The sequence below is a fragment of the Neopelma chrysocephalum genome, unplaced genomic scaffold, assembly GCF_003984885.1.
Source record: "Neopelma chrysocephalum unplaced genomic scaffold, ASM398488v2 Primary Assembly neopelma1_80, whole genome shotgun sequence".
NCBI classification, from domain to species: Eukaryota; Metazoa; Chordata; class Aves; order Passeriformes; family Pipridae; genus Neopelma; species Neopelma chrysocephalum.
In genome coordinates, this window is record NW_020897741.1 from 1,161,059 (window position 1) to 1,188,885 (window position 27,827).

A 27,827-nucleotide genomic window follows, 5' to 3' on the forward strand; every position below is an offset into this window, starting at 1 on the left:
TTCTTTTGTTGTTTTATTCAGCAGTTAACAAAAAGAGGTGGTTTAGAGTGCAGAATTCTTGCAGTGCTTTAGTGTGCAGAATATAAATACCATTTGCAATTTACACCGTGTTGTTTTAGGCTTTTATATTTCATTCTGGCAAGCCAAGTAATGTTGGGCTCACTGCTGTGTAAATAGACAGTCTTGCTAGGCTGAGTGCTGTGAAAAATCAGTGGTGTTTGACTATTCATCAAGTGCCAGACTTCTTGTTCATTACCAAGTCAGCTCTCTTGCAGTGCAGTTGCATTCTGCCTCTGAAGGTCCCAATTTTTAAGTGACCAACAACTAATTGAAAGCTCTGAGACACATCTGGTAGAAGTGGTGTGGTTTTCCTTACTTGAAAAGATCATTATGTCTAGTCCAGTGCTACAGGATAAGTGTTCAGGTAACAATCCAAAGTCTGGTTACTGCTGGGATGGCTTCACCATGTGTGTGAATTATTCTTTTCATGCATTTTATGATTAAAGTTCTTATAAATTCTTTAGAAAAAGAGAATTTAATCAAAATCTTTAATTTACTTCTTTTAGATAACATAATTTGTGAATTAATCTTCTTGTCTTTCATCATGTGACTTTTTTTTTTTTAAATGGTGTGCTCTTGGGTGTCATTAATATACTAAATATCAGTAATACTTGTCTCTGTTTGACAGTCAGGGTAGTCTTTGCAGTTAATTCAGAGTCAATACCAGCTCTGAGATCACCAAAGTGAGCTTGGTCTCATCCTCATTGAGAGATTTGTTCTTGATCAGCCTCTTAGTTACACAGACCTTTTCTTTTTTCTCTCTGCAGACCAGAAGCTATTTATGCAGCTGTAAACAAAAGGCCTAATACACAGTGTTACACAGCAGGAGAGGGTAAGACAGCGTGAAACGTGCCAACTAATGCTACAGTCTGTTCCTGCTTAATGGCATGTGGATATACTTAAATTTGAGAGGAATTGCTGAGCAGCCATTTTGGTGCTTGTCCAAAAGACACAGTGCAAATGTTGAGCTGCTGATACAAGACTCACAAAATAGGAACTGATACGAGACTTCTAAAATTGTGACTAATTCAGGTTGAGCACAGGCCTGGGTTTTGGTTTTGTTTTTAAGACTTTTGCTCAAGCACTAATATATTTCTGAAAACTTAAATATGTCTCATAGCCATAAGCTAAGTTCTCTTCCTGCTGTTCTCTGCTGTGTTACTGTTGTACTATAGAGACATCAGAATGGATTTTTACTCTTCCGAGTGTGAATCATTCTCTTATAATCAGTAAGAAGTGGAGAAAACAAATATTACTGCAGAAAAATTGTTTAGGAAGCACTTTCTTAACCTTATAATCTAGTATATGTCCATGCTTCCTGATTATATTTTAGTTGCACCTGTGTTTTTTCATTACAAAGTTGTGCTACTTGTAAGAGTTGTAAGCATGAGGCGAGATGGGATTGCAGTCAAGCAGGTAGATAAGTCAGTTCACAGGCTTGTGAAGATATGATCCGTGTTGTGAACACACTGGTGAATGCTGATATCCCTGTATTTGCACCTGATGTACTTTTGTCCCCCATCTGAAACTGTTGTCTCCTCCTTTGTGTGCTGTTTGCACAGAGTACGTTGCCCTCTATTCGTATTCAAGCTCTGAGCCTGGTGACTTGACTTTCACGGAAGGTGAGGAAATCCTAGTGACCCAGAAGGAAGGGGAATGGTGGACTGGGAGCATTGACAGCAGAACTGGAATCTTCCCCTCCAATTATGTCCGACCAAAGGATCCAGAAGTGAGTTCGTGTTCTGAGAATTAACACACGGTATTTTCTCTCAGTTTTATTCTATTGACACCTGGCTCTTAGGTAGTGATTTTAAGCAGAGGCTAATATGCTTGACAGAAAAGAAAATCCTTGATATCTTAAGTGCTAAATGAGTGCTGTAGCCAGTGTCACACTGCCTTTGTCCATACAGCATGGTGTTTTCTTAAATACGGGCTCAAAATTAAAATTTCCCCATGCTTTTAGTATAAACTCTGCTTTTTTACTGCACATTAAAAGGTGGTTTTTGTGTCTTTGTAGGCTTCTAGTTATGCTGGCAAAACTGGAACAATAAATAAGAAACCCGGTAAGTGATAACATTTTAACATTTAAGACTGTTTCTTAAGTGACTCTTAGCATTTTGGTTCGTATCAGTGTGGCTCATGTTTTTAGCTGCACGTTATGTGCCGGGATATTACTGCAGATGTAGCTCTTGCTGCAGTGAAAAAATAACAAATGCAATTAGTATGTTTTCTTTTCAGAAATCGCTCAGGTTACTACTGCCTACGTTGCATCAGGGACTGAACAGCTCAGTCTTGCTCCAGGACAGCTAATACTTATCCTGAAGAAAAATGCCAGTGGATGGTGGCAAGGAGAGTTGCAGGTAGTTATTCAAGGAGAAATAATTGTGACTTCGTGAACGGCAACGAGGTGCTCTTGGATTTAATTCAAAAAAACAACTAAGTATAGAGTTGTATAAAAGCTGGCCAGAAAGTTATTTTCATCTTAGATGCACCAAGGGAGGGGAAAAAAGGTTCTTTTAAACCTTAGGTTGCTGGGGGGGTTTTGTTTGGTTTGGGGTGGGTTTTTTGGTCACAGAAAACAGTAAAACTGTCAATGAACATAGCCATGGGAGGGGGGAGAGGGAAGTTGACAGTTAATAAATTGTTTAGGATTTAATTGAAAAAACCCTAAATTGTAAAATTATTCTAATGAAAGAACAGACATTCTTGGAAGTTGGAGTTGGAAGCTTGTTTATTGCAAAAGTGGCTGTTCCCACTTTTCTCCTTTCCCCACCTAGATTTAAGAAGAGTGTCATGTAACAGTGCCCCCAACCTCATTAGAGACTCCTGATGCATAAGTAGAATATTTGTAGAACAAATTTTCAGCCCTACAATTGAGTTTTACTCTGAAATCTGCACTTGAAAATTTTGGATGAACGTGTTCACCAGAACATATTGGGGTGCAGTTTTGTTCCAACTGGGTTGTTTTATCCTTTAGCCAGATTTTTTCCTTTTGAAATCTGTTTAGTATTTAGTAGGTGTTTGGAAGCCTGACTTGTCTTTTGTTCACGGAACTGTGTGTCCTATTTGTTGCATTTTTTCCAGTCTATAGACTATTTGGTTTTTCAGTTGTGTAATAACCATTGTGAACATTTGCAGGCAAGAGGGAAAAAGAGACAGAAAGGATGGTTCCCTGCCAGCCATGTGAAGTTACTGGGTCCAAGCAGTGAAAGAACCACATCTGCTGCTCCCTCAGGTGAAATAAAAGACTTTGTATTTCATTTAGAGTATTTTATGTAACTATTTCAGTTGTTCAGGTATTAGTCTGAATTACATAACAAGCCTAGTGCTGTGTTTGATGGCCTGTGGTGGGTTGACCCTGGCTGGACTCCAGGTGCCCACCAAAGCTGCTCCATCCCTGCCCTCCTCAGCTGGGCAGGGAAGACCAAATACCATAAAAGGCTCGTGAGTTGAGATAAGGGCAGGGAGAGATCACTCACTGGTTACCAACAGGGGCAAAACAGACCCAACTTGGGGAGATTCGCTTAATTTATTACCAATCAAAGTAGAGTAATGAGAAATAAAACTAATTCTTAAAACACCTTTCCCCCACCCTTCCCTTCTTTCTGGGATCAACTTCACTCCCAATTTCTCTGCCTCCTCCCCTCCAACAGCACAGAAGGATGGGAAATAGGGCTGTGGTCAGTTCATCACATGTTTTCTCTGCCTCTCCTTCCTCCTCAGCAGGACTCCTCACACTCCCCTGCTCCAGTGTGGGGTCCCTTCCACAGGAGACAGTCATCCATGAACTTCTCCAACGTGGATCCTTCCCATGGGCTGCAAGTCTTCACGAACTGCCCCATGTGGATCCCTCCTGTGGGGTGCAGTCCTTCAGGAACAGGCTGCTCCAGTGTCAGTTCCCCACAGGGTCACAAGTCCTGCCAGCAAACCTGCTCCAGTGTGGGTTTTCCGTGAGGTCACAACCTCCTTTGGACATCCACCTGTTCCAGCCCGGGTCTCCTGCACGGGCTGCAGATGGATCTCTGCTTCCCCATGGACCTCCATGGGCTGCAGGGGCACAGCTGCCTCACCATGGGCTGCACAAGAATCTCAGCTCCAGCACCTGGAGCACCTCCTGCCCCTTTCTTCACTGATCTGGGCATCTGCAGGGCTGTTTCACATATTCTCATTCCTCTCTGTCCTGGCTGCAGTTGCAGAATTTTTCCCCCCTTCTTATCTCTGTTATCCCAGAGGTGCTACCACTGTCACTGATGGGCTCAGCCTTGACCAGCGGTGGGTCCGTCCTGGACCGGCTGGCCTTGGCTCTGTCGGATATGGGGAAGCTTCTGGCATCTTCTGACAGAACCCAGCCCTGTAGCCCCCTGACTATGCCAAAACCTGGCCACACAAACCCTCTACATGCCCATATCTGATTGTGGTATCACTGTGCAGGTAAAGTTCTAGTCAGAATCTGTGTCTTTTAACAGTCTTGTCCATTCAGCTCCTCCCTCTGTCCAAGAAAGGCAAAATCTCACAACTTTGTAATCAAAGCAGTTCTTCATAGACTCCCTCCCTGACATGTACTGTCTTCTGCACACCTCAGAGCAGAAAGTCTCAGTCATACAAAGGTGTTTATATTCAGAAGATGGACACTGACCCTTACAGATTTCTATGGCAAGAGCTTTTTGTTTTTGCTAAAAGCACTGAAGAGCCACACTCTTCTCATTTGGAAACTCCATGTTTCCAAGTGATAGCAAAAATCTTACAGAGAGGTAGCAGTCATTGGCAAATAACTTGGAATTACATGCACTGCTCCTTACAAGGAGGGAGACTAAGAAGCAAATTTTCACTCAGTTTTTCCATTTGAATGTCTGGGTACAAATGAGATTATTTCACAGAAAGGAAGCTCTTTTGGTTCTGCATGCTTAAATTGTGCTGTTCCCTACGGTTATGATTTGCTTATACAACAATTTCCTGGGTTTTACTGGGCAGAACTTCCCTGTGACTAAAGCAGCAGCCCAGGATTTCCTCTTCCTTTGCTACATTTTTCTCACAAGTATCTGCTATAACATAATCAAACTCATTTTCTTTTCAGCCAGTGAAAGAAATGGAAGAATACTTGATTATATTCTCAAGCTTTTAGAAGGTCAATAGCTGCTATACTAACTCAATCCATTCATTATATGAGTGCGTAGATATACAAAGTGGAAATAAAAGTTACTGTCTGGCTCAATTTTAAAAATGTAAAAGAAAAACGGTTCCACATCAAGATAAGCTCGTGTGGTATTTTTCTTATGTAACTGTGTATGTGAAATTGTTGTTCCTTTCCTGTGGTTATGTAAAACACAGAATAAACAGTCTTAATACTTGTATAACTCTATTCTACTATTTTTTTTTTTCCTTCATAGTGTGTCAAGTGATAGCCATGTACGATTACACGGCGAACAATGAGGATGAGCTCAGTTTCTCCAAGGGGCAGCTGATTAATGTACTGAACAAAGATGATGCTGACTGGTGGCAAGGAGAAATCAGTGGTGTGACAGGTCTCTTCCCCTCAAACTATGTGAAGATGACCACGGATTCTGATCCAAGTCAGCAGTGTAAGCAACTTTTATTTTTTTATTAATTTTGTTACTTTATTTCAAAGGTGCATTGCTGTTGTTTTGCTTTGTGTCTGGGATTTGTCATTCCAGGAATCAGCTGAATTGATTAGTACTTTAAATACTCTTTCTTTAAATACTTTGCAATAGTACTAAGTACTTTAAACCCTTTTCTATTTAACCTACAAACAGCCAGCACGTTACCAGCCAGCCAGTGTGTGATAGCAAGACTGTGAGGATGAGCTAAAAATACTAGATTTGGTAGGAGTTCCCCTTCCAAGAAAGATGCTGATAACTAACACAGACTGGGAAGCAGTGCAGGCATACTACAATTATAGAACTTGCTGGAGCTTCATAAAATTACAAAAAGTGTCTGTAGTCATTTTAACATCAGTTAAGTAAAAATAACCATAAAAACGATAGGAAAAAGATAGTGGCATTAGCAAGTGGTCTATCCTGTGGTAAATGCCCATGTCTTGACTTCCAGTAATCCAGCTCTCATCCAGTTCTGAGAAACAACATATAATCAAAACATGAGCTGAGAATTACCAGGTGCATGCTGAGAACTGAAGGCTAAACTGTGCCTTCAGTCAGTATTTTCTGTGCCTTTTTTGAACATAAACACAGTAAAGGTTTCTGGTGTCCCACACACATGCACACCCCATTTTTTGGCCCCTCTCCACAGAGAAATTTACCACCATTTTTACTCCCTCAGCTTTTCATCCTGTAATTAAACCAACTTTTATATCAATCAAGGGGGTTTGGGAACATACCCCGCTGCCAGAGTTGCTCCTTTGACATGATAGGTCTTGTCTCTTCACTTGCTGTTTTTCCCTGGGCTTCATCAGGAGTTTTTTATCTGCAAGTCTGGTTGAGGTTCACTCTTAATAGCCTATAGCTTGTGTGTAGGACCAGTTTGCACTTCAGATTTGATCAACATGGTTATGTTCTTACAGAAGGATTCACAAACTCATAATGAAGGTTACAGCTTGGATGGGAAAGTTAAAATATTTTCCCTAAGTAGCTTGTTATGGTTCCTGGGCAAAAGAGAGTGTGCACCCTTCTTGAGGTTTTCTTTTTAGCTAAATTCCTTCTGTGCTCACATTTTTTGGTAACACGTTGTTTTGGGTTTTGTTTTGTTTTTTTTTTAAATGCCTCTGGCCAGTGTGGTTGGGATGTCAAAAACTTCTGCATTTAGATTGAACTTTACATTCTTTTGATTAGGCATGGCTAAATCATTAAAGTGGTCCTTTGAAAGCTTTAATTTGTTTACAAATCTCAGTTTTGAATAAATAGTATAGACTACACCCAGATGGGCTATAAAATTAAGATTCTGGCTAAGTAGTAAAACTTCATGAATTTTCAAAAATTACAGAGATAACAGCTTGTCACCCCGGGTGTGTTGCGATTTCGAGGTATGTGGCTGAGTTGATAAGTTCAAGGTGATCATATAGCACTGATTTTCAGCAAAAGCTGTGCTAAGACCAAAATGTAATTGGAAACTTCTGATATGATAAGTTTTTCTCGTTATTTGCTCATATGGCATTAGGCTTTTCCTTAGGTTTCAGTGTTGTGGAATAAAAACATTTCCATCCACATCAAACTGCGGCTGTGCTTTGAAAGTATTTTCAGAAAGGTCAGTCACGTGAGCAGATGTGCACCTGGTCATCTGTATCTGGTTGCTAAACTATGAATCAGATCTACAAAATCCACCTATTGGTGAATGAAGAGTATGTTAAACTTATGTATTTTTTCTAATTCTCTGAGTATTTCAAATAAGCTAAGTTATACATCAGTTTTGTGTTGGGATTTGCCACTCTTTTGTGACATTAAAAGGTAGGCATTTGGAAACTTCAGGAAAAATCCTCCTTCAAACCCAGAGCTTGCACAAAACAACCACCATGGCTTGTTAACTCAAGCCAAGCATTGTGCAAATATCATTACCCAGATTTCAGCTGAGCTGCTGCTGGTCAGTTGTGTTAGCAGTAAGCCAGTTCTGTACCATTCTTCTGTAACCAGAGGAATATTTAAATATGTACTGACTGAATTTCCAAACTTCCTTGGATTTCCTTACAGTATTTTTTGCTCTTGTTTAAACACAGTGCAGAAACTATCACTAGTATTCTTGAGAAATCACTATTCATCTCACAGAAGTGTTGATGTGGCCCTCTAGGGACCAGCTCAGAGATATGACAGAATGTGATTTTAAAAATGCCTTGTATTTTAAAGGACTGCTAATTTGAGTATTGTAATGTTTCTGTTGAAGAATAGCAGTTTGTCTCCCACCATCTTTTCTAGATGATCAAATACAGTGGCATTAGAAAGGCAGCAGGCAGATTTGGTTTACTGAAATAGGTTTGCGGCTTACGAAAATTCTCAGTTTCCCTCAAATTGAAACTCTATTATCTGGACCAGCTTTGTATCCAGAGTCTTTTCTGGGAGTTACTAGTTATAGCTGTAATGACAAACTTCCCTAGCAAAGAAGGAACTGAGGTCAGTGAGATGTTTCTTAAGTTGCTGAAATAGCTCCGTGAGCAGAACAAGTTCACTTTTCCTCGTGGTGTGGCTGCACGTCCTGACACAGGGTCTCTGCAAGGAAAGAAAGAAAATCAATTCAGGGCATTGTAGGTTTGTCAACAGGTCTCTTAAAATACCTGGTGATTGCAGAACAAGGAATCGTTGAGTTGTGCTCTCAGTAACCTCGGTGATGATTAGACTCGCTCATGTTTTAATGACATTTTAATAGCCCTTATGCTAATGTTTGCACAAAAGCTATCATAAAGAATAAACAAGAGGTTGCAAAATACAGCTATAGATTTAAAATAAAGAAATATGCACAGAATCAGTCTTCTCTTCTTTGAGTGCTTGCTCAACCATTCAGGGTCAGATGTCTTCTGTGTTGCCAGTACCTGTCTAGAATACATCTACCAGGTTCTCTTCCCATTCTTTCCTAAGGGGTGTGTAAGGCATGGTGCACTTGGCACTTTACAGTTCTTCTCAATGGCCCAGTCTGGAGATAATTCTGTTTCAGCCAGCCTTTACCTGCCTTGCTCTTGGAAACTTGTTCTCTCATTATTTGGCTTTTTCAGTGAGACAGCTTTATTCAGTTTGTCTTCTTATCCATGAGAGCAGTGTGAACCTTATCCTTATGTTTTCTTTAGCTGAGATTTTCTCCCCTCAGGTACCTCAGATGGAGGCAAGAGAGCTGCTCCAGCTACCTTTGCACACTTGGTTGCTGATGTCTTTTAGTGTTAGAAATCAGTTAATCTCTCAGAGACATTCTTGCTGAGAGCTGGACAGCTCAGCCAAGTGGACACACCTGTGCTCAGTGTGCGGAGAGGCTTCTGGTTCATCCTGGCTGAGGTGCCTCATCTCCCTCTGTGAGACTGGTCTTTCACAGAGCTGAATGTTGTGCCAGTTCTTCCTACTCTAGTAGAATCATATAATGTTAAGGGGTTGGAACGGACCTTAAGGATCATCTAGTTCTAACCCCTCTGCCACGTGCAGGGACACCTTCCAGTAGAGGTTACTGAAGGCCTTATCCACTTATCGTGGCTTTGAACTCTGCCAGGGATGGAGCATCCACAACCTCCCTGGGCAACCAGTTCCAGTGTCTCACAACCCTCACAGTAATGTATTGTTAGTGTTTCTGTTCACACTTTTTCCTTTCCATAGCCCAGCATTGCTGCAGTTCCTCACTCATCTGAGTAACTTCCTATGTGTGCTCAGACCTGAGCTCCAAGCAGTCCTTATAGCCTGAGAGTCACCTCCTTCCCCATTTAAACCTGCCTGCTCTGCCTTCTGCCTGTGCCGTGGCAAAACGTGGTGAGACTGGGCACAGATCCTCTCTCCATAGATGGTTCTTGACACACATATGTGTGAATTTCCTTAGGTACAAACTTGATATTTATAGTAATACCATTATATCTACCTAGTTAGTTTCCTCCCCGAACCTCACTTACAGATGTGACATATTAGAGACATGAGCCAAGCCCTGTCCTTTCACCAACAAGGTTCTTTACTTCCAGAAGTCTATTTTCATGCAGAGAAGATCATTAGTAATTCATGTGCACACTGTCTAGGGAGTGAAGCTGCCTGATTTTCAAGGGTGTTCATAGTGAGAAAACAACTTCTGAGTTGATGTGGTTGTGGTGGGTGTATTTCTGTGTCTATATATGGGCACACATTTTGAAGTTCTCTAATTCTTGCCAAGTAACTTCTCTTTATGGAGTAAGAGTTCATGGTATCAGTGGCTTTGAGGTGTTGCCTGTTGCAGGTCTATGTGAATTTTTTATCACATGAAGATTAATAATTTAGTCTAAGATTTAACTCAACAGCTCCAGAATTTTACCCTCTTTACCAAAGACCAAAGTCAATCAATTAGTTCATAATGACATACTGACTCTGTATTTCTAAAACTACGTGGTGATTGTCAGCCAGGCTGGGTAAAGCTTCCAGGTTGAAATCCTGGGGTATGAAATAGTCTCTGGATTGCCCACAAGGTATGTGCAGCTGCAGCCCATGTCACGCCTCTGCCTTTAGCCTGACTTTGCAGTCAGTGCCTTTTCAGACTGTGTAGCCTTTGGTTTCTGATGGGGAATTGAGGGATGTCGTACATCCTGCTCCATGGACACGTGTTACTGGAGACAAGGCTTTAATTTCTTTTAGGCTTTGAAGAGAGTCAAACAGGTAAATTTTTATGTGTTAATTTATATGAATAAATTCCAGCGAGACTTTTCCATACAAGTTTAGTTTTTATCTGATTTTCTAATGTCCCATTACAAGTTTCTCAGAAGAAATCCTGGTTTTGTTGAAATGTCAGGGAATTTTGCCATTGCCTTTAAAAACAAACCACTAGGGCTTGACCTTGTGTTGAGTCTACATAACAGAAGTCTTCCTTGGGAAGCAACTTTTTCTTCAAATGAATCAGCTACAGAGGTTTTTCAGAGTCAGCAGTGGCTGGTCACAAGTACTTAAATCTGTGTGTGTTTATAAATATGAAATTGCAAAGGTGGAAGCTCATGATGTCTGTTTTCAGAAAGTTGAATTGTTCATCATTCCTTTCTGACCTTTTTGGTGTTGTTCTGTCTTTGTCCATAGAACTCATATGTTTCACTCTTCAAATTTATGTTCATTTTATCCTTCATTTTTTTTTGTTTTTTTTAGGACCCAATGTTGTCTTCCAGTGTGAAAGCACCTCAGAGACCCACTATCCAAGTTTGACTAGCGTGGAGGCAGGGTGGCCAGCCCTGCTCACGTGTCTGACACAATCCTTTTGCTTCGTTTGAACGTTAGATCCAATCAAGAAATTAGGTTTTTGTGTTTTTTTTCTTCTGATCTACAGTTTCAGTTGATTTGTAAAAGCAGAAAGGATAGTGGGTCTTTGTGTGGCTTTCACTGCTGTTCATTCTTGTTTCCTTTAGTATTTCCTTTGGTATTGATAACCGTAGTTATTAGCATGCATATCAAGTTATCTTTTGCATGGTGGGATTGCAGACACACAAAGACCCACTATTTGCACAGTTTATCTGAGCTGTTTTGAACGGGCAGTTGTGTTCTTTTTATGTTGTAATGTACATGTTTTGCAGAATTAAAATGTTCACCGATTATTGTTCTAATGGACTTGATTTAATCTCACATATTGAGCTTTTAAAATTGGCAGCCTACATGGCTCATCCAGAAACAAACCCTACCTGTCTGCTGCTGATAGTCACTGTGATTACAAATATGCTACAAGATCTAAGGGTTAGATCTGGTGCAGTCCATCCAGCCTTTTAAACCCCTTTTTAATTGGGGAAAGAACTATTAAGCATAGAGTGGAGGATAGTTTTAATTTTTTTCTTCCTTCACAGTAGTACTGTGGCAGGAATTCAGGTTTTTTGGCTCAATACATTCTATCCCTAAACAACCTCCTTCCTTTAAATACTTTATGCTGATACTTCATATTTGCTTTCAGTTTTGGCAAACGTGCTAGTTGCTGCAGTAAGTACTTACACAGCCTCTGTGTGACCAGGCCCTTTCCCTGCCCCTTCATTAAACAGTCAATGGTACGGAATTGTTTGTGTCTGGCTGCGCTCTGCAGTGACTCAAAAGTACTGTCTGAAAGCTGCTGCTCTTCCTTCTGGTGAATAAACCAGCAGCCTTAGTGCACAGCTAACCTCGATACAGAGATGTTGCCAGTAAAGAGACACTAAGTGACACTTGGAGCTGAGAGCAGAGCATTTGGGTTTAGGAATGGAACGGTGCTCCTCAGCCCAAAGGTGGTCCTTCACGGCCGTGATGTGTCACCAGTAAGGTGCAGTAATGGTGCCCATGTCTTACTGTAATATTTGGAGGGAAGGAGGGACTTATAACCTTGATTCCCCTTTAAAGAAAAGGATTAATTTAATTGCAGCCTTCTCTGATTAAATAGTTCTGTGCTCTTGTAGCAACAGGAGAAATCTCATAGACACAGTATTTAATTTAGTTGGTTTCCCGAACTTGGTTACGAAACAGCAAAGGTCACTTATGCAATCAGAAATGTTTACAAAACACTGCTTGTTTACTATAGAGACATATACATATACACATATATATATACACATATGAATGTTGTGAAGGTACTATCAGGAAAAGGTTAGTCCAATTGCAAAAATTTAAAAGCCTTTCTCCAGAATCTCAATGTTATGTATTTAATATACTTGATCAAATAATGTATATGTGCCCTTTAGTTCAGAGATGTATCTTCTGTGCAATATGGACTAAGCAATGTGCCTACAGAAAACTACAAATGGGTTTTTATTCTGGATGTATTTTGTCTGAACCAGTATTCTGTTATAGAATGAAATTGCGTTGTTGTAGGCAAATAATGTGCTAGATAATCCTTTGACTATTCCAGATGACTTGATTTCCTTATGAAACTACATTTCAAGTGTTTCTACTAAAATGTGCTACTGACCCAGGATTGCCTTCTCAGAATTTCTGTCTTGGAAAGCCTGTTTAATACAGGCTGAAGCGTCTTTTGCTGCACCAGTGGCATCAAGCAATTGCTGTAGTCTGAGAATTGAGTGATCTTCCAAATTATCTCATTTCTAAAAGGCACTGCTAACCTGTGGGATTTGAGCCACACTGACTTCCCAATGTTCAGTCAGTTTTCCTTGAATGCCAGATTGCTATTAATGGTCTCCAAAAAACTAAAAACATCCTCTCTGGGATGTTTGAGGACATAGTTATGTGGCATTTTCCAAAAGCAGCCGGCATGCTACACATTTTTTAACTGATACAATTGGAGATTAGGGCACTGTTAGGTAAAGTTTCACACAGGTAGCCCTGTTGTTGGATATGTAGCTATAAGCATTGAAAATTATTGAAACTGCTGCCTCTAGATTAGAACTGAAGAGTATTCAAGTGCAGCATCTTGTGCTTTTACAGTTACCTTTTTGTGTTTCAGTATTAACTGAGTATGCTCTAAAGTCTCTAACTGTAATTACAAAGATAACAACAACACACCTTAGTAATGCTGACTGAAAGAGACTTAGTGCCTGCCTTCAGTATTTGTCTCTACTGCAAAAGTCTGTCTAGCACAGCTCCAGCACAATCACCTGAGAGCTCTGCTCTCCTCACATTGGTGCAGAAAGGGTTGGATACACACATCAGGTCATCCATAGGAAAGACCATGGCAAGGATGTATTTATGGCAAGATTATTATTAATTAATGTTCTGTATCAATGAAGAGGTGGAGCTAATAGAAGCTTGGGTTTAAATCAGACTTTTTCTTTCAAAAATGCTACTTTTTTCTCTGGTTGTGTGCAATCCACCCTCTTGTTGCTAAGGGTCCATAGAGTTGAGTTCAGTTGGTCATCCCAGCCAGCCAAGTAAAATCACCCTGATTTGAGTGAAAAAGGCTGGCTGTGGAACTGAAGGCAAGCTGGAAAATAGAGTTTTTTGTTTAACTGATGGTTCCTGGGCAAGAGCTGAGAGTTTAAATGTTGCTCAGAGCCACACAAGGTTAACAAGTATCACTGGAGCCAACATGGAAAGTGAAATATGCTGCTGCCTGCAGTGTAGTATTTGCTTAATGTTGTTTCCTGTGGGCCAGCAGAGAACAGGGGCCCTGGTGTCATTGGGGTGAGAACATGAATAGTGCTGTAAATGCACAAGGACAGGTACCAAAACACTTCCTAATTCTGTAACTGTCTGGTTTATGTAATGGACTAACAAGCTACACAAGTCTAGTTTTACACAAGCTTAGTTCCTGATCCAGACTTGGATCCATGCAGGAAGGTCTTGTGCCACCACTGGGACCCAGTCTCAGGGCTGGGCTGTGCAAGGAGTCAGTGGTGGTGAGGGCTGAGAGCATCCAAAGCACTTTCTCCATGTGATTAATGGTGCAGTCAGGAGTGCAGAAGGCATAAAGCTCCATCAAAAAGTTACACACTAATAACTGAAACATCTCCTCCCAGTCATTGAATATTTTTGCCATCTCGATGCTTTGTCAGATTGTATCCCTGTGTGATTTCCTTGAGCCGGGTTGGAAACACCTGTAAATAAGTCTGCTCGTAGGAATGCCGACAATCCTTGGCCTGCAGTGGGAGCTGCTGCAGGGTTGTGCTACTTCAATGTAATGAACCAATAAAACTGCTGTGTAATGGTGTGTGCTGCCTTAAGATCCCTCCTGTTGTTCTTCCCAAGCTTGAGTGTCCGTGTGCAGGGATGGTTGTTGAGACACGCGAATGCAGGCTGTGCTTAGCATGAGGCAATTGTTCATCCTTGGTTTTAAACGACGTTGTAAGATAACTATGCAAATGTATTTTATTAAAGGGACACATAAAAGGATCTAGTTTGTCTGCTGTGGTTTTTTTGTCCTTCTGGGGAGGCTTTTTTTTCCCAGCTGAATAGCTCTGTTTGAGCATTGTCTTGCCTGGCTCTGTGATGGAGAGACTTGGTCTTGCTTTTTACCTCTTGGAAATTGAATTATAAATTTCCTCTATTGTAGCAGAGAGAGTATCCTGCATTTACTGATTAGGGGAGATTGGACAAAAGTTTCTATTATTTTTCCTAGGGCCTGATGGAAACCACCTTTTCCATGGCCACAGGTTTCTTGTATTAGTTCCTTTTGTGGGTTTCAATAGCACGGAGGCTGCTCCAGGCAGTGACAGGAGTGTGTCACAAGTGTTTTGGCTTTACATGTGCCAGCAGAGCTTGTAAGTGGCTGTGGGTGGTGTCCCATGATGCCACCAGCTGCTCCCTGGCTGTACTGAAGGGACTGTTCTAATGCCAGCCCATGGTCCTGAAGGTGAGATGTGGCCTTCCTATGGCAGCTTGGGAAAATAAGAGGCAGGGAAAAAAAAACCCAAGCCTTACTTGCTTTTCCCAGCCATATCTACTGGCTTGGGATTCAAACAAACAAAAAACCAAACACAACCAACCAACCCCCTTAAAAAAAACCAAACCCAAAACCCTAAACAAACCAAGATATTTTCTTAAAAATGCAGTTTATATAGAATCACAGAATCATTAGGGTTGGAAAAGACCTCTAAGATCGTCAGGTCCAACCAAGAACCCAGCACTGCCAATCCCACCACTAAACCATCTCCTCAAGTGCCCTGTCCACACATCCTTTGAACATTTACAGGGATGGTGACTCCACCACTTCCCTGGGCAGCCCATTCCAGTCTTTGACAACACTTTCCATGAAGAAATTTTTCCTAATATCCAATCTAAACTCCTCTCTACCCCTAAATAGTCTTCACTGGTGACCCAAAGCAGTTAATGCCTCTGGTCTAGATAGATCCTTCTGGGCAAGTGCCTGAGCTCCTTTTGGAGGGTTAAGCTGTCATTTCTAATGTGTTTTTTCCTTGTTCATTGAGAGGGGAAGTTTGTTGGGGAAGAGGACAAAGCATTCAGTGCCCAAGCAGCTCTGGGCATCTAGGAAAGCCTCTTATTCATCTGCTTTTTACTTCAGTTCTCTGGAATTGGCTTTTAAGTGAAGAATTAAAATTCACTCATTTTTTTTAACCAAGAAAAATGACATGGTGATAGGTCTCATTCATCTTTTTCTTTCTTTGGGGGATTTCTTTTCTTCGGAAAGTGTCGCTCTTCCCCTTGAATGTGCTCAAATCCAAAATATGTCAGTAACTGGAAAGGTTTTCACCCCCAGCCCCCATGTTTTTCAGGCATGTGAATCTCCTCCAGAGCAGAACATCTTTGGACTGTAGAATGTGGTAGTGTTTCAGGCAGCGGCAGTAATCCTAGTAGGAAAAAATATTCCTTGCTCAGGTATATTTGGAGGGGAAAGTATAATTTTAAACACAACTGTAGAGACTGGGATTTCCTGTTTATACACTCTCCAGCTTGTTTTGCCCTGCCCTGTTGAGGCAGCTGCTTCCTCCCCTTGGAGAGCAGGATTTAGCACAGAAGGCACCACAGGTGGTGTAGGCATATCTTTGTTGGTATGTCCCAAGTTTCCAAGGTACCAGACACTGGAGAAGGGAGCTGGGCAGGTCGTGCTCCAGGCGGTCTGAAAGCTTGGCACTACCTGCTCTTGATGGGAGAGGCAGGCTGGCTTCCCCTCCAAAGGTCAGGAAACCCTCTCAGTAAGCAGAGGAGGTGAATAGCTGCAATCCCCTCTGCAGGTGCTCCCAGAAATCTCACTGCTTTTCATGAGTTGCATCTGGGGCTTGGGATGAATCCTAACCCGATGGAAGCCAAACCAACAGCTTTCTGCTGCCAAACAAGACAGTTTTATTGCTTCCATGCACATTCTTGGCTGCTAAACTAGCAAAAAAACCCTGTTTTCTTTTCCCTCCCCTTGGGATTTGTTTGCTGCCAGGGTGTGAGCTGGGAGTCAGACAAGTGCCAGAACTGATGCAAGGGAAGGAGGGAACAGGAATGTGGGAGGAAAAGGTGTAGAGATGTAGGTCCACCCTTTCCATACCAGTGAGCCCATGGGTTGCTATGGACACTTTGGGAAAACATTGGCAAATGCACCAGGTAGGCTGGTTTGTTCTCTGGTCTCATTCCTTTCTTCCCTTCAGACCCAAATGCCTGAATTCACCCTCTAACACCAAATGTGGGGATCACGTACTGTGTTTTTATGCCGGTATCATCAGACATATCAAAATTTGGAGTGTTTTCACTAGTAAACACTAGTGTTTAAATAAAATTAAATAAAATATTAAACACAAAATAGCACTTGTCCCTTCGTGCCAGAAGCTGACAGCCAAATACAAGGTTAGTGCAGGAATCAGTTAATGTAACTGCATTTTTGCATCTGATAATGAGCTTATGAACCAAATCTATTTTAATGCAGAAAAAGGCACGTTTTTCTTCCAGTGTTTGCTTCTGCTTTCAGTGGGCAGCATGGGACAGACCCAAATCCCAGCGTGTGGATTGTTCCAACAGCTGGGATACAAGCAGACAGGAGCTTCAGTCCATCCCTGCTGATGTGACCACATGGTCAAAGCTGAGACTTCCAAATCTGGATAAATAAAGCCTGGTTGCTGTGCAAACCCCTGATTATCTTAAAATTTCATGTCTTAGGAAACTGGTGAGCTTAAACTCAGTGCTGTACAGACTGAAGGGTGACAGAAGTAGCACGCATTGGCCATAGACCATCTCGATGGACTGAGATACCAAACTTCACAAGAATGACTTTGGTCTATAACTTTACTTCTTTTTCTCATCTAATTTTGGCCTGATTGTAATTTTGGGGATAACTAAGGCCAGAAGCAGCATTCTGCACAATCAAAAGAGCTGCAATCTCAGATCTCTTTGTAAAAAGTGGTGTTTTTGCAAATCTTGTCAGAAGGCTTAAGATCTGTGATCCTCCTTAGGGTGCAAAACAGAACTGAAAAGTTCTGATTTTCAATCTGGTTGTTGCCTTTGCTGTTTTACTTCTTTGTGTTGTTCAAAGGGTTTCTCTGTTAGAATACTTGGCATGGTGTCATAAGTTCACTTGATAAGAGTTTCTCTTTTGCTGACAGTTGCTACTCCTTCAGAGCAGATTGATGCCTGTGAGGTTCCCGCTAGGTCACTGTCTCATCAAGTTTAGCCAAATGTTTAGTGTTTCTTAGTTTTTTTCCCCTCAAATTTATTACTAACTCCATTATTTAGAGCAGCCCTCCCATAAACAGATCTATACACTGGTAGTGAATAAAGCCACATCCTCGTGTCCCAGGTGTGTCAGGGTGACGGGGAGGCACAGCCCTTCCTGCTGTAGGTCACCCTTCCTTCCACACCACCTGTAAATTTTCATGAAGTGTTGTTCCTCTAGAAATGCCGGATTTAAATGAGTTCCTGCGATGTCCTTTCTGCTATCCTGCAAAACCCACCTGGTATTACAATGCGATGCCATCACACCCAGCAATAGAAGGATGTTCTCAAACTCTCTGTAATTGTTCCTTTTTTTCTCCTTTTCCCCCACCCTGCTGCTTCACAGTCCTCTGCTGGCATGTGATGGCTGACAGACGGATCCAGATTGACTTTCTGTTCTCTCCTTTACCCAGCTAAACCGCTTTGTTTTTACCAGTTTTTGGGTTGGTTACTAAAGTTTGAACACTGTTGTCTTGTTTACTAACATACACAAAGAGCTGTGTGAAGCTGTAGGGCCTGCATGTTCTTACAGAAACTTGGGGTTTGTGTCACTGACTGCCAGTGTGTTCCTGTGCATGATTTTGATTATTTGTAATTGATACATAAAAATAATTCAACATATTTCAGGCTCATTTTAGAAAAAAAAGTTATGCAACTGTGAAGTTACACAGATATAACATTACGTGTTATAACTTTAAAAATTTGTAGTGGTGGTTTATCATAAATTATTAACCAAGGCAGAGGACTTGAGAAATAGGGTGGGGATTAAAGGTGCAATGTCCTAAGTCAGGACCAGACACATTTTTCATTACTTCATCTCACAAAAGAGAACTTAGAATCATGGGATCATTAAGGTTGGAAAAGATCTTTAAGATCATCAAGTCCAAAAAGACATTGCATGAGGTAAGAGGAAATCACAGTTTCAAATCAGTTTGGCAGAAGAGGTGAGAAAAGTCATGAGACCAATGGAGTGGCAAGAAGTCAGGAATTCTCATTGTGCATCACAGTACAAGAAACAGGGGCATTTGAAGAAATAAAAAGTTGACTGAAAAATGGCACAAAGGAGGGAGGGGGTCAATCGCTACATCACTCGACTTTGAAACCCGCTGCTGCTGTTTGTGTGGTCTGAGGCACAGGCTGGTGTGTGCTGGTGCAATTCTTTTAATTCATCAAATCTTGTGCCTTGAGTGGGATCTAAACTTCTGGCTTGCTTCTTGTAGGGTGTGCTGATCTCCAGAGCCTTGACACCATGCAGCCAATGGAAAGGAAGAGGCAGGGCTACATTCACGAGCTCATTCAGACGGAGGAAAGGTACATGGATGATCTGCAGCTTGTCGTAGAGGTGAGATGTCTTGGATGTGAATGAAAATGCATTTGGAAAAAGAGCATCTCTGTCCTGCTGAACAATAACAATAAAGGGATTCTTACAAATTGTGAGATGCTGGAAGAGGAAAGGTGTGTGGGCATCTCCCTTTCCAGTGAACATTACATGGTTGCCCACCAGGCAAAACAACATTGTGAAACCCATTGGCTTACGAGGACCTTCCTGTTTTCCAAATCTTGTTCTTTGGTGTTTGGGTTCAGTGGAAAGATGATGGGCTGGGCCGGGTGTCGAGCAGAGCTGCACAGGCTCATGACAGAAGCTGTAGAAGCACCATAAAAGTTTATCATGTGCCTTCTCCTCAGTTTTATTTCTGGAAGCAAGACCAGCACACTAGGCCAGGCAGGGACTGGGCAGCCTAGTGTGGTTCTGGGCATCCATTTTGACCTCTCCGCATAAAACAACTGTGGCGAAGTGTGACAGGTGTTAAATACACCTCTGCTCTCCAGAGGTGATGTGCTGTGGTTCTGCACACAGGGTGACCCTTCATCCTCTGGGCAGGGGGACAGGCACAATGTGCAATTTGTATAGTGATTGACTCTGAAATCATGGGAATGCTCAGCCTGCAGGTCCCAGTGCTTGTTCCTGCTTTGCAAATGATGATGCTGGTGTCAGAATGGGGTCACACGCTATGGGGAAATAGTGGCAGCTGTCACAAGTGCTACTAAGGAATTGCTTTTAACTGTTGAGAAATAAGACACTGAGCATTCAACAAAAGCAAAGTCACTGCTAGGCTAAACAAGAGGCTGAGCTGCTTTTGTCTCTGAAGAACAACTCACTTTTCTCATTTTTTGGCTCCAGGTTTTCCAAAAACCAATGGCTGATTCGGGCTCTCTCACAGAAGGAGAAATGGGGCTGATCTTTGTTAACTGGAAGGAACTCATCATGTCAAATACAAAGTTATTGAAGTGAGTACTTACCTGCAGTCTTACATTTTCCTCTTTTTTATTCTCTTTTTCCTTTTTCCAGGAAGTTTCCTGGTTTTACAATAAGTATTCTGTCCTTGCTGATTATTTCCTGTGCATGTGTGCATTCAGAACAGACTGCTTCAAAAGGAGTTGTAATAAGAGAGAGGGAAGAGTAAACAGCAAGAACAGATGCACATTTGCTGTAATACCTTAGAAGCAGAGCCTACACAAAAGTATGTGCATGGGAAGCATTCTTTCCAGTTCTCTGCACATCAACCTTTTATTATCTAAAAATAAACATTAGAGAGACAAAGTGACTAATAATTCACTGAATGGGATGCTGGTTGAATGTAGAGATTGATGCTGATTGTCCCAGAAACCTCACAGGAGAGTCCCAGTCCCCCAGACACCACCAGACAGGTCATTCAGCTCAGCATGTTGTGCTGGTGACTTCCTGGGGGTTCAGGCTGGATCCCAGAGCTGCCTGGAAGTGCCCTTGCTGTGTATGGGAATTCACCTCCCAGGCTTTGAGTCCTTTCAGAGGTGGGGGTTGTCAGGGCTGTGATTTAGGCCTCACAGACTTGGCAGCAAAGTTGGATGGTGATTTCTCTCCTCCTCAGAGCCTTGCGGGTGCGTAAGAAAACGGGAGGAGAGAAGATGCCGGTGCAGATGATCGGGGACATCCTGGCAGCAGAGCTGTCCCACATGCAGGCCTACATCCGGTTCTGCAGCTGCCAGCTCAACGGAGCGTCGCTGCTGCAGCAGAAAACTGATGAAGATGCTGATTTCAAAGACTACTTAAAGGTATCTGATTCAGTAGCTTTTGTGCCTTCTCCTTTTCTCAAGGGAGGAGCCCATCTAACCAGCATGGACCAGATCAAAATAACCCAGAAGAGTAAAATCCTGCAAAAATAGCTGAGACCCTTCCAAGGTGTATTTGTATGGTGACCTTGGTTAACACTGTCTGTGCTCTTTATTTATTCCCTGTCCTTCTCTCTAGCTAATTTACTGAGGCCGTGAAAGGAGAATTCCCAGAGTTGCTGACATCAGGCATTTGTTTCTTTCATTGCTTTGTTCTTTTTCAACCTGAATGGAGCCTGTAATGTCAAAATAAAAGCTGGAACAGTTTTGAATGTAAGGATTCTGCATGAACAATGACCTATGATTTATGCTGTTAAAGCGTCTGGTACAATGACAGCGCTGGCTTTCCTGTTTGTTCTGGAAACAAGTATTGTTTGCTTACTGGAAAAATCTAAGATCTCTTGGAATGCCTGGAAAAATGAATCTGATCAGAGAGTTTTCAGTATTCAGTGCCAGTGAGGCAACTGTTTCCTGATGAGTAATGCAATGTTAAATCTCTACTGCACCACAGAAACTTGCGTTGGACCCTCGCTGCAAAGGAATGCCCCTCTCCAGTTTCCTCCTGAAACCAATGCAAAGGATAACACGCTACCCTCTGCTCATAAAGAGTGTGAGTACCCCAAGTGAGGTTCTGTAGGTGAATGCCTTGAGTCTGATCTCGATAGCAAAAGCAAAGATATAGCCTTGACCGTTTATGGGAATTTCTCTGAGCAGTACCAGTGCTTAACACTGATTTTATCTTGTTTTCTCCCCTCTGTGATCCACACCAGATTCTAGAGAACACTCCAGAAAGCCACCCAGATCACAGTACCCTGAGGCTGGCCCTGGAGCGTGCGGAGGAGCTGTGCTCCCAGGTGAACGAAGGGGTGCGGGAGAAGGAGAACTCGGACAGGCTGGAATGGATACAGTCCCATGTCCAGTGCGAAGGCCTTGCTGAGGTAGCTGTGTTGACGCCCTGCATGGAAGAGTAATTTCAGAAAGGCTGGAGGGGGAAAGGGAGTCCCTGCTCACATCCCTTATTGGAGTGTGATCCACCACTGAGCTCTTGGCAGAGAAGCTTTTATTGAATTCTACTTAGAGCCATAACGCAATGAACCCCCATTTTTGCATGATTTTGGTGGTGGAGAAATCTTGATTTGTAAGCTTAAAAACTGATACCATTTAAACTGATACCATTTAGACAGAAATAACTCTTCTCTATGAAGTTCTGTTCCTGTTGCCACTAGGCTAAGTCAGGTGTTACTATGTGGGATTTCACTTAGTTTGTGCTTCCCAAGGTTTTCCTTCATGCAGGAAGGACACAGAAGCCCTCAGTGCCAGATCCTCAAAGATATGTGGAGTTCAGGCTCCTGTACCTTTCAGGACAGCCTTCAAAATGAGGTGTGACAGTTCTCCACTGGCTGCCTAAGGAACCAAGGCTTGACAGGCCCAGAAGGTCTGTCCTGGTTCCATCACCTCTTCATGCACCTGTAAGAGGTGGCCTGACTGCAGATTGTGCAGCTCTTTCTAGACACAGCTTCTGGACAACAGAGGAGTGGCTGTGCAGTAAATGCCCTCATCCAGTCAGAACCCCATGTGTGTTTTGGTAAAAGCTTAAATCTTCTCCAAGTTGGGAGTTGTGCTGTTACCATGGCTGATCACAGAGTAGTTTCCTTTCTCTTAATTTGTAACTAAATTCGTTAAACAAAACAGAAGGGAATTTTGAGCAACTTGAACAATCTCCACGGTGAAGAGGAGCAGGAGCTGATCTCTGCATGAAGTTGCTGGTGCTAATGAGTTTTGTCTCTCCTAGCAACCTGTGTTCAACTCCCTCACAAACTGCCTGGGACCACGGAAGCTCCTGCACAGTGGGAAGCTGTACAAGGCCAAGAGCAGTAAGGAGCTGTACGGATTCCTTTTCAATGACTTCCTCCTGCTCACCTACATGGTTAAACAGTTTGTGTCTTCTGGCTCCGATAAACTGTTCAGCCCCAAATGCAACTCCCAGTTCAAAATGTACAAAATGGTGAGTGAACCAAGGTGTTCCATGGTCATGTTAGTAGCAGTGGATCCTGGCTTCTGATGGGGAATGCTGCTGTCCTGCTGGGATTAGCTGCCTGGCCCCTTTTGCTGTCATACAGGCATGTCCTGGCAGACAACTTACACAACCGCCATTGGCTTGGATCCTGGAAAAGGACAGGCTTTTGTGTCTTGGTTTAACAAACACTTCCATCCACTTTGGGGAGGAAAGGGCAGAAGTAGCATCGTGCCTGAGCAGCTCAGTGGGATGTTCAGAAGCAGGAGCCTTGACTTGAGTTTGCACAAGTTGCATCCACGGGAAATTTCCTGTCCTTCTTCAGAAAACAGTAAAAGGTGCAAAATTTTAGTCACTCTGTCCACATAGTGCATGTTCTCAAGATTCTGAAGTTCGGGAGATAAGTTTAAGTATCAGGGCTGCTTTCCCACAGGGAGCCTGAGAGATTCCAGGGACTTCCAAGCTTCACACAGCAGCTCTGCTTACACAGTCATGCCCCTTTCACAAAGCTCTCCATCTAGGAAGACAAGAATGGGGTGCATTGCCAGAGTAGTTTTTCTCTCAGCCCTTTCTTGCATCCTTTACACGATGATCTCATTGCTTGTCCTGTGTCCTATGATTTTAATTTTCCCTACAGTAAAACAATGTATTTAAACATCCTTGTAAACTTTCAGCTCATTGTCACAGGGTGATGCTGCGACAGTGACATTTGCTCTTCTTTCAGCCGGTTTTCCTTAATGAAGTCCTCGTGAAACTGCCCACAGACCCTTCAAGCGATGAGCCAGTTTTCCACATATCACACATCGACAGAGTTTACACACTTAAAACTGACAACATCAACGAGCGGTGAGTAGTGACAGTGCAGGTCTGAGCCTAAACTTGCAGATCGAGGCTGCAGGCCGTGTCTCCAGTGAGCAGACATGGGGGGCTCTCAGCTCAAGAATAGGGTTTAGTCCCTTGGTCAGGAAATAAGCCCACTTGACTCTCATTTGAATGACAGGTTTTCTCTGATTTTGTTCTGCTTGTGCAGCAGCTCTTGCAGTGGAATTCAGCCACATCTGCTGCTCCTTGATGTTACTGTTGTACAGAAGAATAGTTTAGGGCTGCAAAGTCCAGCATCCCATAGGATTCTTCCCCAGTCCTGGTCAGTTTTTAATGTGACTCAGCAGTCTTTAATAAAACAGCAGCTCCACTTTTTGTTTATTTAGTCTAATTTGGAATGTGGCATTAAGATTAAATCCAAAAACTCCATCACTTTAGTCTGTGACCTAACTTGATTTGTGATGCCTCTGAAACCCAGGGAGGGGGGAATGGCAAAAGAGATTGGGGCAGAGTCACTGATGCTGAAGACTTCCCTGCCTGTGGGATGACCCTGACTGTAGGGATTGCTCTTTGCAGTACTGCCTGGGTCCAGAAAATCAAAGCGGCATCAGAGCAGTACATCGAAACAGAGAAGAAGAAACGTGAAAAGGCTTATCAAGGTACCTACAGAGTTCTGCATTTCCTTCTCATCCACCTGGAGGATGCCACAGTGTCTGTGCAGGATCTCCCTCCTCAGATCTATTGCCAGTTTTTACAGTTCCAACCAATCCATTTATTTCTGACCTCTCTGTTCCCAGCTCGCTCGCAGAAAACCTCAGGAATAGGACGTTTGATGGTGCACGTGATTGAAGCAACAGAACTAAAGGCCTGTAAGCCCAATGGTAAGTGAGGGAAACAGTCTCATCACTTTTATTCCTGTAACATTTGGAAAGGCTTGCTGAGAGGAGGTTGGTGATTTGGGAAACACTGTGGTTCAGCTACAGTTTCTGTATGAATTAGCCATTCCTTAGCTTCAGAGGAACAAATGAACCAGCTCTGTGCTGCTGTGGGATATAGGGATTGCCTGATCCACATCTGGGCAGCAGCATCGATGTGTGTCCAGGGAGGCTCCAGATGGAGAGGAGGTTTCTGCACTGCAGGGGGTTTTCACTCCCTGTTCTGTGTTTAGGGAAGAGCAACCCGTACTGTGAGATCAGCATGGGCTCACAGAGCTACACTACCAGAACCATGCAGGACACCCTGAACCCCAAGTGGAACTTCAACTGCCAGTTCTTCATCAAGGACCTGTATCAGGATGTCCTGTGTATCACCATGTTTGACAGGGATCAGTTCTCACCAGATGGTAAGTGTGGACATTTAGGAAAAGCAGCAGTTCTGAGAGCCTGTGGGTCTGATTGCTGCCTGGGAAATGTTGTGTAAAAGCAGTGCCTCAGGACACAGGAGGTTCAGTAGCTTTCCAGAGCCAGCAGCTCCAGGCAGTCAGATTTGATCCCACTCTGGCTTTTATGTCAGACACGGTATTATTTTTTTTTTTGTCAGACTGGGCAGACAGAGATTTTGAAAGCAGAAGTTTTACTCTCTCACTATAGGTACCCAAAAATAAGGTGCCAGGTTGTATTTGCACAGCAACAGCTTGATAAGCTTGCTTGTTTTGCTTGGAAACAACACGGTTTTGGCTGTCAGGTACTCCCTAAAAGTTTAAATGCTCTTTCAGGGCTGACATGTGGTTGATTATTGCAGATTTGCTAGGAACTGCCTTAACCTGAGGTGCCATGTATGTAACTATAGCTCAGTCTTTTCTCCTGTGAGGTAACATGACTTTGGCTGCTTCTCCCAGCCGGACAGCAGTCTGTTGTTTTTTCAGTCCACAGTGAGCCTTTTAATGCACAGACACACACAAAGATGTTGTATAAGAAATGGCCACAAAGAAGGTATATGATTTCTGAATAGAACTGTAAACCTACTAGTGGTAGTAATTGTTCAAAGTCACTGTTCTTGTGAGAAGAATGATATATAAGCTTAGTTAAAAGTTGACTGAGCCAAAACAGTTCATTTTTTTTATTGTCTTTGTGGCACCTCAGCTGATTTGTAAACAGGTTCTATCACCTAACTCTGACCTGCCAGCTCTAAAACTGGAGAACATTTGAAATTGTGTTTCTGAAAGGGTATTTTCTAAGAGTGTTTTTAAAGCCCTAAGCTCAAACTGTGACAATAAAGGCATGTTCTCCATCCTAAATCCATAGCATTTTTGTCTTCTAAAAAGACCCTTTTTTGTCACTGCTGGCTGGTTTACACAGGGCTGAGGGCCAGTCAAACAGGAAACCTGGGAGCAGTGCTCTGGAACTGAACACCTACTATGCAGCATTGCTGCTTAACCTGACTCTTTCAGGTTTTCTAAGCTGTCCTTGCCTAATGAAATGTCTTACTCACTTGCCCAACAGATTTTTTGGGTCGCACCGAAGTTCCAGTAGCAAAAATCCGAACAGAACAAGAGAGCAAAGGCCCCATGACTAAACACTTATTGCTGCATGAAGTTCCAACTGGAGAAGTCTGGGTTCGCTTTGACCTGCAGCTCTTCGATCAGAAAACACTCTTCTAAGAACACCTTTTTTTAATTTATGAAGGACAACTGAAGCTGACAGACTGAATATCTTTTGGTAGAAGATTCCTTGCCCCACGCTGGTTATTAAGCAAGAGCTCCTGCTGCCTCTGTGTTTCCTCTTAGTTCCTGCTTGTGCTTAGTTCCTTGCAGTGTTCCCAGTTGTTGTTGATCTATGCAAACACAAATGTTACTGTATATACAGTACTATAGCTCAGTGCCTTTTTATTATGTTGGAATATCTTGGGTTTGGATGCCAATGTTTCCATTTTCAGGGCCATAAAAAGTATTAAGTAGAAATGTGGCACCAAGCTGTTTGTATATTTTACCACTTGGTCTGACAGACAGACTGAGGAATGGTTTAAGCTCAGCACTGGAATCATTCCATTTGAAATCCTAAAAGTGATATCCACTGGAATCTTCCTGTCTCAGGATGATGGTTTTAAAGGTAAAATGCTGAAGAAGCCTTAGCACTGGAGAAGTCTCCGATATATTGTATATTCTTTAAGAATCAAGTGTAGTTCTTTACTTGACTTAGTTCTGCACTGGAATCAGTAACTGCTACTTGATTTTAATTTCTGCTTCAGTTTGATTCATCATTCTCTGCTGAGACAATGTTGTTGTGAAGAATAACTAGAAAAAATATTTTAAATACTGTGACCCACAATAATGTGGCAAAATACCCTTCAGCTTTTGGGGTTTTTTTCCTAAATATAAGTTATTTGTGTACATTTCCTTGGTCTTGCAGACCTCCATGTGAATCTTGAAGCTTTGACATTGCCAACATGTATATAGAGAGTAAAATATAAGTTTATTAATGTAATTTGTCTACAGATGTTTATTGATTTTTAAAAAGTATATTTTATTGTACAGGGGAATGTGAAATAATGAGAAAAACTTACAGGATTCGTTCAAGAAAAGTTTATTATAAGTTTAAAAGGTTCGCTTGGGGGGAACTACACCCCAACACAAACCTGCAAAAAGAGCTGGTTGAAAGCAAAAGCTTTCTCTTGGCACCAAATCAGGGATGGTTAAAAAAAAAAAGTTTGTTTATAAAATGTTTGATACATTGTAACCATTGTACTGCCTCCTTAAACTGCCTTGTTGTGGAAGCACAGCGTGCAGTTCTGAGCAGCCCTTTCCACGGGTGCAGCAATTCCTCCTGAAGTCTGGCAGTTTCCCATGCAGTCACCATCTGTGCACCCTCCTCTTACTGAGTCAACCTCTGTTACTTTTAACAGTTTTCTGTGGTTCAGTATTTCTAATCCTAAATAAAACTCAATCTTGGCAACTCTTGAGAGATTGTGTCTGTACAGTGAGAGTTTGGAGTTTCCAGGCTTTGAGACCAGAGCTGCTGTGCAGCCAGACTAGGGGGGAGATGGGACCACACTGGAACGGGAGAGAAACTGGTTTGTGGGGCACTGGCTCAGCTGCTGCTCAGCACAGACTCTCTGAAAAGCACTTCCCATCTCCTCTCCCCTACTTATTTCCTGCTTTCTCAGAACACCTAATATGTATGTTCAAAGTTTGA

General features: G+C 42.4%; 1 protein-coding gene across 8 annotated transcripts in view; it reads left to right on the plus strand.

Annotated features, from left to right (window-relative positions):
- The window catches only part of ITSN2 (intersectin 2), an 82,469-nt gene extending 54,882 nt beyond the window's left edge, over positions 1–27,587 (plus strand). For 7 of the 8 annotated variants that reach the window (XM_027690112.1, XM_027690117.1, XM_027690116.1 and 4 more), the window contains 17 exons: positions 828–892; positions 1,623–1,789; positions 2,078–2,123; positions 2,299–2,420; positions 3,199–3,295; positions 5,448–5,639; positions 18,932–19,053; positions 19,894–20,000; positions 20,621–20,804; positions 21,373–21,471; positions 21,632–21,799; positions 22,654–22,866; positions 23,600–23,721; positions 24,274–24,356; positions 24,495–24,578; positions 24,866–25,039; positions 26,139–27,587. In XM_027690112.1, coding sequence (XP_027545913.1) covers positions 828–892; positions 1,623–1,789; positions 2,078–2,123; positions 2,299–2,420; positions 3,199–3,295; positions 5,448–5,639; positions 18,932–19,053; positions 19,894–20,000; positions 20,621–20,804; positions 21,373–21,471; positions 21,632–21,799; positions 22,654–22,866; positions 23,600–23,721; positions 24,274–24,356; positions 24,495–24,578; positions 24,866–25,039; positions 26,139–26,296 — 2,203 coding nt within the window. In that variant the 3' untranslated portion in view covers positions 26,297–27,587. Of the gene's footprint in view, positions 1–827; positions 893–1,622; positions 1,790–2,077; positions 2,124–2,298; positions 2,421–3,198; positions 3,296–5,447; positions 5,640–10,805; positions 11,244–18,931; positions 19,054–19,893; positions 20,001–20,620; positions 20,805–21,372; positions 21,472–21,631; positions 21,800–22,653; positions 22,867–23,599; positions 23,722–24,273; positions 24,357–24,494; positions 24,579–24,865; positions 25,040–26,138 lie in introns of those variants that run through there. The other variant, XM_027690119.1, reaches the window with a different exon arrangement.
- The last annotated feature ends 240 nt before the right edge of the window (positions 27,588–27,827 follow it).